The sequence below is a fragment of the Bidens hawaiensis genome, unplaced genomic scaffold (assembly GCF_021521415.1).
Source record: "Bidens hawaiensis isolate Kalapana, Puna unplaced genomic scaffold, B.hawaiensis_p1.1 tig00025332_1, whole genome shotgun sequence".
NCBI lineage: Eukaryota > Viridiplantae > Streptophyta > Magnoliopsida > Asterales > Asteraceae > Bidens > Bidens hawaiensis.
This window is the reverse complement of record NW_027494036.1, coordinates 284,174-301,105: the sequence shown is the minus strand read 5'-3', so window position 1 is coordinate 301,105 and position 16,932 is coordinate 284,174. Positions and strand designations below refer to the sequence as shown.

The 16,932-nt window shown below is 36.1% G+C and overlaps 2 protein-coding genes across 2 annotated transcripts; both read right to left on the bottom strand.

Moving 5' to 3' along the window:
- Positions 1 to 645: 645 nt before the first annotated feature.
- LOC143571287 (glutathione S-transferase APIC-like) lies at positions 646 to 2,132 on the bottom strand. The gene is made up of 3 exons (XM_077056750.1): positions 1,974 to 2,132; positions 1,846 to 1,894; positions 646 to 1,093 (listed from the first exon to the last, which is right to left on the bottom strand). Exons 1-3 carry the CDS (start codon positions 2,118 to 2,120, stop codon positions 657 to 659), a joined length of 633 nt encoding a protein of 210 aa, XP_076912865.1. The 5' UTR covers positions 2,121 to 2,132; the 3' UTR covers positions 646 to 656.
- Positions 2,133 to 4,653: 2,521 nt separating this feature from the next.
- On the bottom strand, positions 4,654 to 9,552 carry LOC143571302 (uncharacterized). The gene is made up of 6 exons (XM_077056763.1): positions 9,025 to 9,552; positions 8,044 to 8,952; positions 6,585 to 6,668; positions 5,069 to 5,326; positions 4,822 to 4,973; positions 4,654 to 4,747 (listed from the first exon to the last, which is right to left on the bottom strand). Exons 1-6 carry the CDS (start codon positions 9,550 to 9,552, stop codon positions 4,654 to 4,656), a joined length of 2,025 nt encoding a protein of 674 aa, XP_076912878.1.
- Positions 9,553 to 16,932: the final 7,380 nt, after the last annotated feature.

Sequence of the window (16,932 nt, the reverse complement as noted above, 5' to 3'; positions counted from 1 at the left end):
GATTACCATATAAAGGTGGTGTAATATAATAATTCTTGATATCAATTATAAATGGTTACATGCCTTTATAAAGACTAATTACAATATGGAAGGAGTAAATCTTGGAGTAACACAAGCCTCTAAGTTAGGTAAGAGTTTGAATATATTGAATTAAAATACACATTCTAATTATGAAGGTGATTGAGTCCCTTGATTGTGGTCATTCCTTATATGAAGCATCAACGATTCACACAATTGATTCAATCTGGTGTACATCCATGATCAAAAGAACAAACCCATCTTTCAGTAACTATCCTACTTAATAACTTTTTTCTTTACGGGGCATTTACATATTTCCCCTTCCTAAACTTTGAAATACATATTTTCCTAAATCATACTTAAAGAGCATTATATATTTTGCATTAAAAACTTGTATTTTGAGAAAATATGTAATTTCATATGTTTAGAAAGAGAAAATATGTAAAAATCCCTTATACTTCCGTTTATAAGTTCAAAAAAAAATACTTTCAACAAGCTCCAAAATCATCATAAACAAATTTCAAACATTAGAAGTTTTATTTTATTGTTACGAGATTAAGAGGGCAACAAACATTGCACGTCACACATACGTACCCATCAATACAAAATATCACTCGTAGTCACACGTCAAGAACTAACTAAGCGGTGGTAGCTTTGACCCATGCAGGACGGGACAGAATATCAGCAGCCCACGCGCTGACATGCGGCCGCGCGTCGAACAGCCTCTTCGTCTTCGTCCCCACCAAATACTTCATGTTCGGGAGGTGGTGAAGATCCGCCAGCGTGAAGCTCTCACCGCCCAAATACTTACTTTGGGACAACCGCGATTCGTACACGTCAAGCACTTGCTCCAGTTTCTTCTCGTTCCCTTCCACCACCGCTTCGTCGGTTGTCATCCCGAACATCGCCTTGTAAACTAGCTCCCATACCAGTTTTGATGAAGCCGGCTCGAATTTCTGCGACTCCACTTCGATCCACACCGCCAGAATCGCCATCTTCTTTGGGTCCTTGATGATCAGGTCGCTGCCTTTATCCGCGTATGTGTGAGCCAGATATTGCGTAATCGCTCTTGATTCTAAAACAAAACAATCAATCAATCATCTGAAAGGATGAAAAATACGAAATTCTGAACCGGAATTATGTGAAATTTCGGATGTCCAAACTTCGAATATGTATCGTAGGGTGCTCGTGAAAACAAAAAAAACAAATCCGAAACCTAACAAACCAAAAAACCGAACCAAAACCAAAATCAAACAGAATTTATAGATTTTCATTTTAAGAATTTAATAAACATGTAACTCAATTATTTTAATTCAATTAATAATTAATTAGTTGTATTTTAATAAAATGATTTAGCCCAAATACATTGTTTGGATCACAATTTTTTTACTCATTTGTTTTAAGCTCAAATGAAAAAACCGGAAAAATCAAACCAATCAGAACCAAAGACCAAAAGAAACCGAAAAATCAAAACCTGGTGGTTTTCAAAAACTCAAATAACCAAAGTGTTGGTATTTTGGTTCGATTATAAACCAACTCAAACCAATCCTTACACACCCCTAATAATTTGATTCGGATACTTATTTTAAATTTTTAATTATTTTGTAAATTATATTTAAAAGTTATACAAAGTATGTTTTGGGTTTTTCTTATATATTGGGTTCAATATTCGAATCCATATCCAAAATTTTTGTACATATCGGATGCTGAAATCAACTATCCAAAATTTTCAGATACCCGAATCTGATGTCAAATTGAATAAAATGAACAAAAAAATTGAAATCAATTTGAGAATTGAGACTATTTGAATTTGTAGGTAATCCGTACCAAACAGCTTGAGATCGCCCTCTTCAAACGCCGGAACCTGACCGAACGGCTGCGGAATTGCAAAAACATCATCATTATTATACAAAATAAAATAATGTAATACAACTAATATATTTTTGCATACGTACGTTACGAGATAGGAATTCAGGGCTCTTGTGTTCTTGTTTACTCATGTCAACATGAACGAACTCGTACTCAATGCCCTTCTCGGCGAGGCAAGCCTTAGCTCGGAGAGTGGCGTTTGAAGCAGGGGCTCCGTAAAGTTTGATGGCCATTATTCGATTTTGCAACTTGGATTGACAGAAGAATTGATATGATGTGAAGTGATATATAAAGGAAGTAGGAATGGCTGAGATTGACGGATCAAGATGCTGTGGACCGAAAGTGGTCGGGGAGTGGCCTGGTGCGTTCATAAATGAAACTGTTGTGTGGTTAGTATAGAATAGTGGTTTGGATGAGGTATGCGATGACGTTACCTGATATTTATACACGTGTAATGCATGACACTTGGGAGGTGGATCGAAGTGAGATGGTGAGAAAATACGCATGCGTGGGTTAACGGTTAACCAGAGGTAGGTTAACCGTTAGCTATGGATCGGCTTCGATGAAGTTTGGTTAATTGTTTAATGTATTTTTTTTCTTATTTGAGTTGAAAATGGTTTGATTATGGTGTTTAAAACTCAGTATGAAATTTCAAAGCTGAAATATGTCGGTTCAAAGCTTGGTTATGATGTTTCAAGCTATGTTATAGACAATTTTATTATAAATTTAAACGTTTGAAACTATAAATTGAGGTCTAAAATTTGAAAAAACATAAATATACAAGATTCGGGTTCTGTTAAAATTGGTTAATGAAGGTGACACTTAAGCTCTAACCATAACATAATGGTCAGTTAATCATAAGCGTTTATTTTGTTCGATTATGGTAATAGTGGGTTAACTTTTTCGGTTAGTGATTTGGTTTTCGATTATGATTCGTTTTTTTCCACCCCTACTAAAACCCTTCAAGTTAGACAGTGAGAAAAAATTAAATCGATTGTTTTGAGGATGATATGTCATTTGTTTTGTCTTTTGCTCTTGAAGGAGTATGAAAACAATATCCCTTTTAATTAAACTGATATATGCCGTTTTTTAAATTAAATGATTCACCGCTCACTACATGCATAGCTAGAAGATCATCGAAAAAATGCACTCTCCTATGAAATGTCAAAAGTATTTAGAGATCCGACACGATCTGGTTAGGGATGTGCTCTTTGATATATTCAGACGAGCTGGAATTTCTGTTAAGAAATAAGCACCTGTGAATTTCCTGACTGACCCGTCGGAGGGAAGATCATCTCTTCGACCGGCTGACATTTTGGTGTTTGGATGGATAGGAGGGAAACACGTGTGTGTGGATTTAACAGGGGTTTCTCCTTTGGTGGGCTTAGGGAGTAGTGGTTTCGCGGTCGGTCAAGCCGCATTAAAAGCTGCTTCAGGTAAGGTGGCAAAACATGAAAAGGCGTGTCTTGACAACCAACATGTATTTATTCCTTTTGTTTTTGACACTTTTGGTTTCCTCGCGCCTGAAGCTGTGGAGCTACTTACCCGTGTTCAGCGGGTCATGCATAGTAATGTTATGACTCCAAGATCAGCAAATATAGTTTTTAAAAGATTGGGTTTTGCGATTCAAAAGAGGGTAGCGGCGCAGCTTGTTGCCCGCTTGCCTTCTGTTTCGATGTAATCCAATAAACAATCATATATTATAATTATGTTAAATGAAATTATGCAATTAAAATATAGCATACATGCATGTATATGGTTAACTAGGTTATATGCCCATGTGACACACGGGTTGAATAATAATAATATGAAATTTTAAAAATCAAATTAAGTTGTAACTAAGTAACTCAAATGAACAGGTTTGGACACGTGTCGCTTTCAAGTTACATTTGCTATTATGTCAATTTACTACCGTGTTCACCAAATGAAATCCATGTCTCTCCTTTTACAATATAATTTGTCTCGTAGCGCGCTTCATAATTGCTGTCCGAGAACCATAATTTCTTAAGTCTACAGAAAAGCGCAAACATTTATTAAAGTATATACTAAGTAATATATAAAGACAGGAATGGCTTTTTAAAAGAATGTTTACGTTGACCCGTGTTGAATGTTAGCAAATACAACAAACCTCTTTGCAAAGAAGGTTATGACTACCGTGAATCGGTGTGTTTTACATGAGTATTTTTATCAACATATGAAAATAAGGTAATAAACTTCCCTCATCTAATCTTTCTTCTCCAACGAAGGAGTCACAAATGAAACTCAAATGTTTGCTGCATTTGTCACAATATATATATAGGGTAAGGAATCTAAGAAAACCTTTTACAAATTGAGAATTTTGAGAACCATTTTGAATCATTAAAAAAACCTCTAAAAATATTTAAAAAATTATAAAACAAAAAAAAACGAAAATTATAAAAAAGTAATTTTTTTTATGAAACCAGGATGATAAATAAGAATTTTAATTTTTTTTACTTTTTTTATTTTTGTGTTTTTTTGTTTTATATATATTTTTTTATTTTTGGGTTTTTTGTGATTCAAAATGGTTCTTATGGTTTTCAATTTCCAAAAAATCCTCATGTAATTTTTGTGTTTTTTTTGTTTTATATATATTTTTTTATTTTTGGGTTTTTTGTGGTCCAAAATGGTTCTCATGGTTCTCAATTTCCAAAAAATTCTCATATAATAAAAATAATATATTTAAAACATATCAATTACAGTACGCACAAAACTACATTACCTTGCTTACATAGAAAACCATAGTCATTATGTACTACGCCACATTGATACCCAATCTCCTGGTAGTTCTGCTGCAACCTGCTCTCCACCTAAAGGCACAAACTGCCCAAAATGCTTATTCCTTGAAAAAAAAAGGAAAAAAAACAATCAGAAAACCATAAATTTTAATAAGATAATGCGGTGCCAAAATAATACCTAAACTGGCAGAAATCATGGTGCCCGGTACCTTTGAAACGTCGTGAGCCCTCTGGTGTGGTACCTTTGAAACGTCGTGAGCCCTCTGGTGTAATATCGACTAACTCCTTATGAAAGGAGTTTGGTAGATACATCCCTTGTTTGGCCGCATCCTTCGATATGAATCATTTTAAAACTTAACTAATATGCCATTTTATCTATTTTGTTTAAAAATAAAACCCAAAAAAGGAATATGTGTTACCTATGCCGTTGTAGTGAGACTTTTCTTCTGAGAGTCAACCTCAGAAAGAGCAAATTTAAACCATTCAATGTCAACTTCCTTTCTTTCATTTCCATCCGGATCATTTAAAAGCTCCCTCACATTACAAACATGCTTCCTCTGTAAATGAAATTCAAATTGAGAATAACGCATGAGTATGTCATCAATAATATCTTGAAATGCTTCAACAGTTGTCGTGCCTGAATTATCCGTGTCAGCAACTTTGAATATTGCACCAATATCTTCCTATAGAATATATTTATTCATCAAACGTGACACATTTTTGTAACAAATTAATAAGAAAATATCAAATCCCATGACTTTGAGCTGATCAATGGTCACACAATCACTAATCGCATAAACATTTTCACAGCCCTAACTCGCAACCATTCATCGGTAGCTAACTAACATATTTAAAGAACCAATCCTTTAAACTATCATCCTAAATCTGATATGAATGTTTTTCAAATCAACCAGATTTCATATGGAGCAGTTAATAATAAGTACATATGCAAATGCATAAATTGCAACCCAAGATTCTTAAAGGTCTGCAAGAAACACTCCCCAAAACCTGTACAAATATAAAAATTGAATACACCAATGAAGAGTAATTTTAATCCATGTAAAGAAAAATAAACCTAAAATATATAAAGCATTTGATAAGATGTGAATGTATACCACTTTAAGTTTTCTAAACAACTCAAATCAAATAAATTCACGGGTTCTCTTTTACTTTTTATTTTTTTCAAACACCATCCAGAATCTACAAACCAACCATGTTGTAAAACTGTTGCAATATGATACAGAAGTTTACAAAAAGTTGACTTCTAAATAAAGCTGTTAGTATTTTCTGAAAGCCCGTACCACCCTGAACCAAGATGATCATTTTCTAAAAAGGCCCTTTATGATCCGAATCAAAATCATCATTTTGTTAAAAAGACTCGTTAGGATGAAATGAAACAAACTTCATAGACCCCAAGAGAGAAATAAACTTCTTATTATTCTCATCCACAATCAACCAATCGAATCACGCTAACAACTAATAACATTTGATCTTATTAAATAATCCATTTCTTATGTACATGCAGAATGAACAAAATGGTGATCAAACCTTGATATGAACAACAGTGCCGATCCATTAACAATCTTTATTTAAGAAAGCAACCAAGTTAAAACTTCACCTGCTTGCTTTTTCCCTAAGAAAGGTAGACAACAAATTGACCAATCTGGCTCACATGCATCTTTTGTCCTGCACTGTATGCAATCCCGGACATGTAAACGAAACAAAAGCTGGTGGTAACACCCATAAAAATAAAATAATACAAACGATCTAAACGCAGTTTTAACGTTAAACTTAGAAAATCTGCATAAAGCCCTAAATGTGAGCTTATAAATGAAGAACAATACACTGTTGAAAGTTTAAATTTTAAAAGCCTTTTGAAAACAATAAAAACCAGGAATAAGATTGTCAAAAACATAATTTTTGAATCTAACTTTAACATACCGATTTCCTGATTCTTATGATCTCATAGCAATGACAATAAATGCCCAAAATTGAGAGGATGAAAGCCGAATTTGGGTTTACAACCTACAAACAGCCAAATTTATAAAGTAATTTTTGAATCTCAGTCTCACCCAAGTTGGATTCACTGGTTATGCTTAAGATGAAATCGAAGGCCATTATTTCGGGGTTCAAACATACAACAAAACGATTTCATGCTTATACTTAACATGAATTCGAAATTGAAGAAATACTAGTGATGGAAATCTGAAAAAATACCTTTTTTTTATCAAGCGTGGATGTGGTGGAAGATAGTCGTGCCTGTAAACGAAGGTCGCGTGAATTGATAGTTTGGAGTTTGAATTCCAGATCCAGCACTTTCTCTCCTTTTCATTTGTTTTGCAGTGGCTGGTCAGGGGATACAAAACTTCTCGAGGAAGATTGAAAGAGCAAAGCTTTTTGAATGAAAGCTGTATAGCCTAAATGATTGCCAAGTCAGCACAGTGATTCTCTGCTTGACACGTGTATAAGACTGATAGAAGGCGGCGGTACCCATTTCTTTCTCAGCCTAGTAGGCCAACTGCTCAGGCCCATTACCCACATCCCCTTTAAGAAACTGGCAAGTGGGAACCACCAAGCAGGTTTATTTAGCCCAAACAGGTGTGATTTGATCAACAGAAGTTAAAATCGACTTTTGTCTAAAACCGGTTTGATTTCGATTATTTTTTGGGCTATTTAGTTAATATTTCGATGTATGTTGCCCACATAAATACACATATACAAGACTCGGGCTGGCCTAACAGTAGTGTTGCGCCAATCCTAACTTAAGGGCCCCAAAAAAATAAAGTCTCCGTTTAAGACTATGAATTATTTATTATGAGAGAGAAATCGATATCAATAATATGTAATTAATAAATATGATAGTAATATATGGTGACTCAATGGTTATTTGCTTGTTATTTAACTTTTAAAATTTAAATTTAAGGCTTCCCATTTTCACATGGGTTCCGACTCTTTAAGTTGCATTTCTTATTTATTTTGTTTTCATTTCTTATTTATTTTGTTTTCATTTTTTTCAAAGGTATGATATATAAATCACATTATTTTTTTAAACTAAAATTCTATATTTTATAATTTCATATACATAACATAACACGATAATCTCAATAAATTTTCAAATAAAATTATAAATTTTATAATTCCGTCTCTCAAACTCTCGGCTAGGGTCTTGAAATTTTCTTGTGCTTGGGCCATTAAAATGATTGGGCCACCAGACGTGCATATATATGAAACTCAACATGTTCATATAAAACTCATCCACAATCTTTAACTATGAAAGTAATGTTTGACATTTTGACCACAGCAAGCTGTTAACATTCAGAGTCAACCTCATGTCATTTCGGAGAACAATCACTAAGTAACCTGCACCACAACTCGATACAGGACCCGTTTAAGAACAGACACGACTACGAGCCCCACCCCCCGGCCCTCTCCTCTTCTTTGGGTTCATGAGTTCATTCTCAAGAGCTTCCAATGCTTTTGTGGTCAATGCACGGTTCCTTTGACTCCGTCGTTGACCATTAGCAAAAGGAGTCAACGAGTCAATCTGGTTGGTGGTTGGTTCAGATAAAACCGATTTGTTAATATTGTCATCATCTGAACTGGGACGCACTCGAGGCTTGTTTAAGTCAATCACTATCTCAAAACACGCAGCATCTTTCATGGCTTCATCTTCGTCACTAGTGTTGGCGTTTTTTATATTATCAACCGGGTCAACAGAAGTCAAACTTGTGAGGTCTTTGACTTTAAGCACCCCAGCCAAACTGGTATCAGCTTTCATCAAATCTTGTTCATCATCCGAGCCACGTGTCGCATGTGGCTCGACCAACCGGTCCTTGTCAGATACGTGTTCAAGAAGCTGCGGTTCGGACGCAACTTTATTCAGCACTTCAGTTAACGAGTCAAAATATTGACTTCCTTTGACCAAGCTCCGTCTTGAAAACTTTATCACACTAGGTGCAAGAAACACCAAATTCTTCGAGCTTTGTGACGCATAGTTTCTAGACTGCTCATAGTGCCATCCTCGAGCTAAAAGACGAGGCCAAACGGCTGCCCAGAAGAACTCTTTTAGCCTCGGTTTGCTTAATCCGATCCTATCCTTCAAAATATTAACAATTTCTTCTGTTTTTAGAGACGAGCATGTCGATTGAACCTTTTTGCTTCTTAAGCGCGTCCGAGTCTTGATTGTAAGGTCTTGTTTTCCTTTACCAATGGCCACGGCTTGTACCAGAAGATCGAGGCCCATTATATCCCTTAAACTGAATACATACTTCTCAAACGAAAGTTTTCCCTCCTCGAAAGTTTTAATAACCTGCAAGAAACCACATCTTAATGACCGAGTTTTTTTAGAAGAGTTTGGCGAACATGACAAAAGATTAAGTACCTGTGTCAAACTAGCTTTACATTCGTCTGTGACATTAGAAAGTAACCGAGACAAAAGCTCGTGTAGCCTCCACCCGTTGAAAATCTTTTTTCCAATGCGAATTCGTTTCTTCCGATACAATGACCATTTTTGGTGTTCACTGCTTTTATAAAACTTCCCATAGTAATAAGATAATACATTTGGCAGCCCTTTATTCCCCATGAACTTGTTCACTAGGCGAAGATTCTTCCCAAATATATATAAACCAAGAATAAAACTATCATGTTCAATCTCACTCCAAGGTTCTTTACTTGATGAACAAGGAGCTGCAAGCAAGTCATTGTCTGTTTTACAACCTATAATACCAGATTTACCCTTTATGAGTTGTAACCGCTCGTTTTCTGTCATCAAAGATGGGATTTCTGCCTGGTATTCATCCCCAATTCGCGTGGTCTTTTGTGGCTCTCCAAATATGTTACCAGCAACAGAATACTTTTCAGAATGGAGCCAATCGACTCGTTTATCAACATCCTCAATGTCTTTATCCATCTACCCATAACCAAACACAAAAACAGACTGTTTTTGTTAGCTTCAGTATTCGATCAAGAAATGCCAGACCAAACCATGATATGCTATGCATTAACAGAAACAACAGTATTTCATCATACAAGGGGATAAAAACTAATAAGAGTTATGCACCAGCTTGTCTGTCAAATCATACGGCTTGTAAGTCTTTTGTTGTTCACATCAGTCATTTATTTGTCAATAAACACGTCGTACAACTCGTATAACCTTTTTCTCCCTATCATACGTGGCCTGGATGTTTGACCAATTTTCTCTCTACTATACATATAATGACTATTCCTTATTTTTTTATCCCCAAAACAGCAATTTTTATGTTAAGTTAACCTAAACTATAATAACAAATTAACCATCAGAACCATATGAAACCCAGGAATCATAACATAGTGCTAAATCCCAAATCAAACAGAAATTAACATCAATAAATGCTATGAACAGATTAAACATCAATGAACAATCAAACACGACTAGTAAAGCTTGGTAAGCATGAATGTAACGAATCCCACGTGAAGACGCAAAGATGGGTATTATTGATTTGCATCAAATTCAAATCCTTTGATGCACACTAATGAGTTAACATGATGTAAAATGCAGGAAACAAAGACATAATTAACAGGTAGTTGATGATCAAGAAACTACGGTAAGAAAGAATTTAACCTTTGAAGAAACTGAAGAAGTTGTTCTAGCAGCGTGCGATTGCGGAAAGACTTTTGTTTTGGTCGAAATTACGAGGGTTGTGTATTTGTGGCAGTCGCGAGACCGAACCACCGAACAAGTCTCATCAACGTTTTCTTTCTTAACCTATTTATTTGTCTTCTTTCAAATTGGATTAAGATGTCTTTGCTTCACCATAATGGTTAACTCTTGATCTATTACTTGGGATGGGTTTCATGATTATATAAATCTACTTGTTACATATTTGTCTAGTACATTTTACTCATGATTTAAGTACACTTATTATGGATGATTTTAATGTTATCAAGTTATTTTAATTTTAGTTAAAATAATATCAACTTACGAACAAAGAGAATAAGAATAAACCTTCGTATGAGGGTGTGAAGTACATGTTTGCTTGTCCAAGAATAATCTTCCAGCATTTTTATCATGCCCATCAAATTCTATGAGTGCGAGTATTCTTAACTCATTTTTTATCTATATCCATATAGTTATACTAAAAATTACTATATTTTCTCTGTTTTTAATTAAATAATATAATTTTGTACATCTGTCGTTATTTTTCCTCCCTCATCTACTCACAATCATTTTCAAAAAATATTAAAAAATTATACCATGTGAATAATGAAGACCTGAATTTAATTTTCTCATATAACATTTTCTTTCATCTCTACTCACAATCACACCATACCATATAATTTACAAAACTCACTCACATAGTTACAATTTAAGGAGTGATTTAAGGGTAGAGGTGCACAAAAACCCGAACCCGAACCAGGAATCGGACCCGAAAAGAAAAACCCATAGTCGGTTCTTTTTTTATACCTGGTTTTTTAATATCCATACGGTCGTACCCGACCCTACCCGTAAGGTACAGATAGGGTATGCATTTCAGTACAAAACACATACTCGAAACCGGACCCGATTTGTACCCGGTAATACCTAAAAACCAGAACCGATTCCATACCCGAAACAAGGTTTTTCAAATACTCGAAACCGGGTTTTTCAAACACCTGATCCGATATTACCCAAAAAAGATACCCCTAAAAAGTGCAACTCCTTAAAAAATCCAATCTATAACCGAAAAATACCCCAAAAAACCCAAAAATAGGGGGTTTTTTTAAATACCCAGAAATAGTGTATTCAAATATTCGGTTTTAAAATACTTGGTTCTATACCTGACCCAAACTCGATGTATAGGGTATTGGCAATACCCAGTCATACTCGAACCCGGTTCCATACCCGGAACCGGGTATTTGAAAAACCCGATTTGTGCACGTGTAGTTTAGGGTGTTGTAAGTAGAGGAGAGAGAAAACAAAGTGATTTTTCAATATATTTGAAAAATTCTTGTAGCACAATATAAAATTTTTAATATTTTTTTAAAATAGTTGTAAGTAGAGGATAAAGAAATTGTAAAAATATAAGTATAAAAAGCAGTATTTAATTATAAAGAAGAGAGAAAATATAGTAATTTTATGTTTAAAGATAATGAAATGGATGTGAATACTCTTATTTAGTAAGGCAAATAAGACTTGGGGTTTATCAGCTACAGCCCTTGACGAGGAGTCTCAGTGAATGGTGTCAGTAGTAGAATTTTTTTTTTAATTCATAATTGAAAAGTCACTGGAAATTGCTTCGGATTTTCATGATTAACGAAAAATTGCTTGAAATCAATCTTTAGTGGAAACTGATTATCAGAAGTAACTACTACTTATAATCGAAATCATTAGCAAGCTGTTCTATCAACTATCAACAGTAAGTTACTATTGCTGATGAACAACGACACGTTACCCCAATGACAAATGGAATATATTGTAATTGATCAGAAACAATTGCGAGTAGTTGTAGCTGATCACTAGTGGTAACTGGGGTCAATGGTAATTAATAATCATTGTAATTGAGTTATTCTTAAGGGTCTTCTGGTGATAAAATGTAACTAAATACTTGTTGATAATTATAATCGCCGACTACAATACTCGTTTTTTATGTGTTTTTTTGTTTCAACTTAACCATTATTATATATAATTATTATATATATATGGGTGGGATCAAATGAAAACTCCTTTTAAAGAGAAAACTTAAAAATTTTTAAAGAATTATTTTTAACTTCTTTAAAAAAAATGTAGTTTCTTTTTTTCCATTATTCTTATATGTTGATATTGTTCCAAAAAATAAACTCGTCGATGTAGTGCACATTTGTAATAGTGTGTTTGCATATATGCAAAAGCGTTTGTATTGCATAAAATACAACGCTATTGCACATATTTGATACACACTATTGTATATATGCAATATAAGACTAATACACACATTGAATACACATTAATACGTATGTGTAATACAACATTAACGCACACGTGCACTTCATGGACTTTTATTTTATTTATTTTTATTTTTTTGCATATAATACAACACTACTGCACATATACAATGCTCAAATATTGAATGTATGCAATTAAACAATATTGAACATAAAAATACATAGTAATACAATAGTATCACATAGTAATATGTATGTGTATTACAAAGTTTTTTGTATTTTTTATTTTTTTATTATTATTTTTATTTTTTTCGAGTGAATGGTAACAAAATATAAGAATAATGACAAAAACTGAAATTTGAAAATTTATATTTTTTTAATTAAAAATAATTCTTTCGCTGATATTTTATTACACAATATTCAATGGGTATTCTGACCCGACATTTTTATAGTGAATATTATATTTTAAGACCAGATACCAACTAACGGGTGTCGCACCCAGGCCCTGAGTCAGGGTGTGACAATTAGCCACGATTCGTCATCTCTAGATCTTCGATTCTGATGATATGGAGCATACTAGTGATCTTGGGATGAATGGAATTGATGGAAAGACCTCATTTTGCCTTAGAAACTGCCTGGAAGAACTTGTGTGTCGAATAGGGTCGTCAAAAATAAGTTATAATAAAAAACCATAACTTTCCCGTTTGTGCCAGCGATTAATTAATATTAAATACCATCGCGATGTAACACCCCGACCGATGGCGGATTATACATCGGGGCGCCACATATTGTTTCATTACTCGTGACACTATTTGGTGTCAATATTTATTAATACACATTTATCGCGCACGCGCAACGCAATCACAAGATAACATAAATCATAACATAAATCAAAATATTCAAATAACATAAACTTGTCTTGTTACATTTTAATCTAGGTCCAAAATAAAAGCAAACATCCTATGTGTCCTCAAGCTCCGAATGCAGCTACTGCGAACCTGAACATGTGTTAAAATAAAACGTCAACACTTGCGTGTCGGTGAGAGATCAAGTTTAATACATATAAATAGATAACAATATCTGCGCGCATCATGTGTATAACTGGTGTTCAACAAGGGTGTAATCAGATTATGATCAAGCCTTAGATCATAGCTCATAGTTCAATCCGTGCTCCCAATTGAGCACAAAAACAAGAAATCATCTGTGCACGTGTAAACAAAAGAAAACCGTAAACGATAGGTCTCCCGTGTTCATCTAATGGATCCATGAAAACTTCGGAATAGGCCGAACAAAGCGGTTAATGATTCACACATACAAATAAACAGCCAAGTAAACGTCCATAACACATGGGGTTTTGCGCGACAAAAGTTTATAAACAAGTTTAAGACTCAAGTTTGCACGAACACATGAACATCCCAAAACATTAAAAATAAAAAGGGATTAGGTACGAGATTACTCACTTGTAAACGATGCGTTGAAAGGTAAAGCAATAACCAACTTTTAAACAAGCACAAGTTAACCTATAAATAAGAGTTTATTGGTTTAACGATTGGTTTTAAGTCTTGAATATATGTAACCATTAGTAATATGTATCTTAAACAAATTATTATATATATATATATTACCGGAAATGCAGGGAGGACAGAGGAGAAAACGGAGGCAAAGAGAGTGGAGGCGGCTGAGGAACTAGGGCAGAGAGCAAAAGGAGAGAGATTTGGGGAGAGTTTAAGTGCAGTGTGTGTAGTGTTAAGAAAATAGTTTAATTTATAGGCAAACCCTAGGGAACACAATCCCTTAAAAGGAGAAAAAGATCTTATCAAATCAAGCAAAAGATATTAAAAAGCATAAGAAAACAAAAGCAAAAGATATAAAAAGATATGGCAGCAGGGGAACAGGAAAAAAGGGCTGACAGGTTACAGAATAAAGCATGGGAGGAGTCAGATAAAGGTACTGGTCAAGGCATGCAAAAGAAGATTTCAAAAGATTATGTCAGTCACTTTTTCTGCCAACCAATGGAGTTGGTGCGCATGCTGCGCCGAAAGTGACTATTCAGACAGAAGATAAGATATCACAAAAGTAAACGGGCTGACCTAAACTGAAGAAAAGACTTTAGGTCTAGCGCGAGAAGACTCGAGCGCACGCGCGAGGGCAAAGGCAGACAGAGGACAATCCTTAGCGCGCCGCGGGAAGAACTAAAATCCTTCGCGCGCCGCGGGAAGAACTACCATTCTTAGCGCGCCGCGGGAAGAACTACAAATCCTTAGCGCGTCGCGAGAAGAACTACAATTCTTAGCGCGCTGCGAGAACAGTTCGCCTCGCGTATCGCAGGAACAACTGGTCTTCACGCAGGCTTCCTTGTAAAGAGTCTGGCGCGTGGAGCTGCGCAGACATCCTAGGCGGGAAGAACCAAAGGACAAGCAAAGAGTTAAGAGAAAAAGGGGTTCAAGGCGTAAGGGTTAAGCAGAGGGGCGGGACGGCAACAAGAGAGAGAAAGAGCGAGATGGCGACAAGAGAGAAAGAGGCGGGAAGAAATTAACACTATTATTATTATTATTATTATTATTATTATTATTAAGTAATATAAAAATATATATATAATTTATTTAATGTTAAATTTACAGAGATTAATAAACAAATTTTAAATCATAAAAAGAATCGGATTCGAAAACGGGTACCTGGGTCGGGTCGGATAGGGCAGTTGTCACAGTCTCCCCTACTTTAAGAAATTTCGTCCCGAAATTTATCTCGAAGTAGGTTGCGCAGAGAAAAGGTGCGGGTACTTGATCTTCATCTGATCTTCCCTTTCCCAAGTAAACTCGGCTCCGCGCTTAGACTGCCAACGAACTTTAACAATGGGGATGCGACTGCGCTTGGTTTGCTTTACCTCGCGATCCATAATCTCAACAGGCTTCTCAACAAAATGCATAGATTCATCAACTTGAACTTCATCAAGTGGTATGTGAAGGTTCTCGTCAGCTAGACATTTCTTGAGATTGGATACATGGAACGTTGGATGCACATTGCTGAGCGCGGGCGGCAGGTCAAGTTTGTAGGCAACTTTTCCTACGCGCGCGAGAATCTTGAACGGACCAACATAACGAGGCGCAAGCTTACCTTTCTTCCCAAAGCGGACAACACCCTTCCAGGGCGACACTTTGAGGAGAACAAGATCACCAACTTGAAATTCGAGAGGCTTCCGCCTGCGATCTGCGTAACTCTTCTGTCGGCTTCTGGCAGTCAGCAGATGATCACGGATCTTGGCGATTTTATCGGTTGTCTCTTGAACTAGTTCGGGTCCTGTGATTTGAACTTCACCCACTTCGCTCCAACAAATCGGTGAGCGGCACTTTCGACCGTAAAGTGCTTCAAATTGGGCCATACCGATGCTGGAATGATAGCTGTTATTATAAGAGAACTCGATCAGAGGTAGGTGTGAATCCCAATTACCTCCAAAATCAAGAACACAAGATCGAAGCATATCCTCAAGGGTTTGGATGGTTCGCTCAGACTGTCCGTCAGTCTGAGGATGATATGCAGTACTCATGTCCAAACGAGTTCCTAAAGCAGTTTGGAGAGATTTCCAAAAGCGAGATATAAAACGGCCATCGCGATCGGATATGATGCTCAAAGGAGTACCATGACGGCAGACAATCTCTTTGACATAGAGCTGCGCAGGATGCTCAACACGGTAAGTTTCACGAATGGGCAGAAAATGAGCAGACTTGGTCAATCGATCCACTATTACCCAAATGCTATCATGTTTGCTTGCAGTCAAAGGTAACTTGGTGATAAAGTCCATTGCTATACTTTCCCATTTCCACGTAGGAATTTCTGGTTGTTCGAGCAAACCAGATGGGCGTTGATGTTCAGCTTTTACCTTAGAACAAGTCAGGCATTTAGCTACAAACATAGCAATATCCTTTTTCATACCGGGCCACCAATAAGTAATGCGCAAATCCTTGTACATTTTATCAGCGCCAGGATGAATGGAATACCGAGTTTTGTGCGCTTCACTCAGTAGGACAGTGCGAAGATCTTCATCACAAGGAATCCAGATGCGATTGAGATAGCAGAGAATTCCATTCAGATTAGGGACAAAATGCGCTTCCGCGCCACACGCTAACTCGGCGCGAAGGTTGCCATTGCTGATGGATGCGCGCTGCGCGTCACGAATGCGCGATTCAAGGTTGCTTTGGATCGGCGCGAAGTGAAGCTACGTGCGCGGCAAGATACAGTTAAGCTGGTTGGGTTTGCGGCTGAGCGCATCAGCTACTACATTAGCCTTTCCAGGGTGATATCGGATCTCACAATCGTAATCGCTGATGAGTTCGTTCCATCGGCGTTGTCTCATGTTAAGTTCCTTTTGATCAAAAATGTGCTGAAGGCTTTTATGGTCGGTGTAAAGGATACA

Bases quoted from the DNA above. Each gene is read 5' to 3' on its own strand.
- LOC143571287 (XM_077056750.1), bottom strand. From the start codon at position 2,120: ATGGCCATCAAACTTTACGGAGCCCCTGCTTCAAACGCCACTCTCCGA. The intron at 1,895-1,973 runs GTACGTATGCAA...GCAATTCCGCAG, and splicing joins CTGAATTCCTATCTCGTAAC to CCGTTCGGTCAGGTTCCGGC. The intron at 1,094-1,845 runs GTACGGATTACC...GTTTTGTTTTAG, and splicing joins GGGCGATCTCAAGCTGTTTG to AATCAAGAGCGATTACGCAA.
- LOC143571302 (XM_077056763.1), bottom strand. From the start codon at position 9,552: ATGGATAAAGACATTGAGGATGTTGATAAACGAGTCGATTGGCTCCAT. The intron at 8,953-9,024 runs GTACTTAATCTT...GGTTTCTTGCAG, and splicing joins GTAAAGCTAGTTTGACACAG to GTTATTAAAACTTTCGAGGA. The intron at 4,974-5,068 runs GCATAGGTAACA...TTCATATCGAAG, and splicing joins AGAAAAGTCTCACTACAACG to GATGCGGCCAAACAAGGGAT.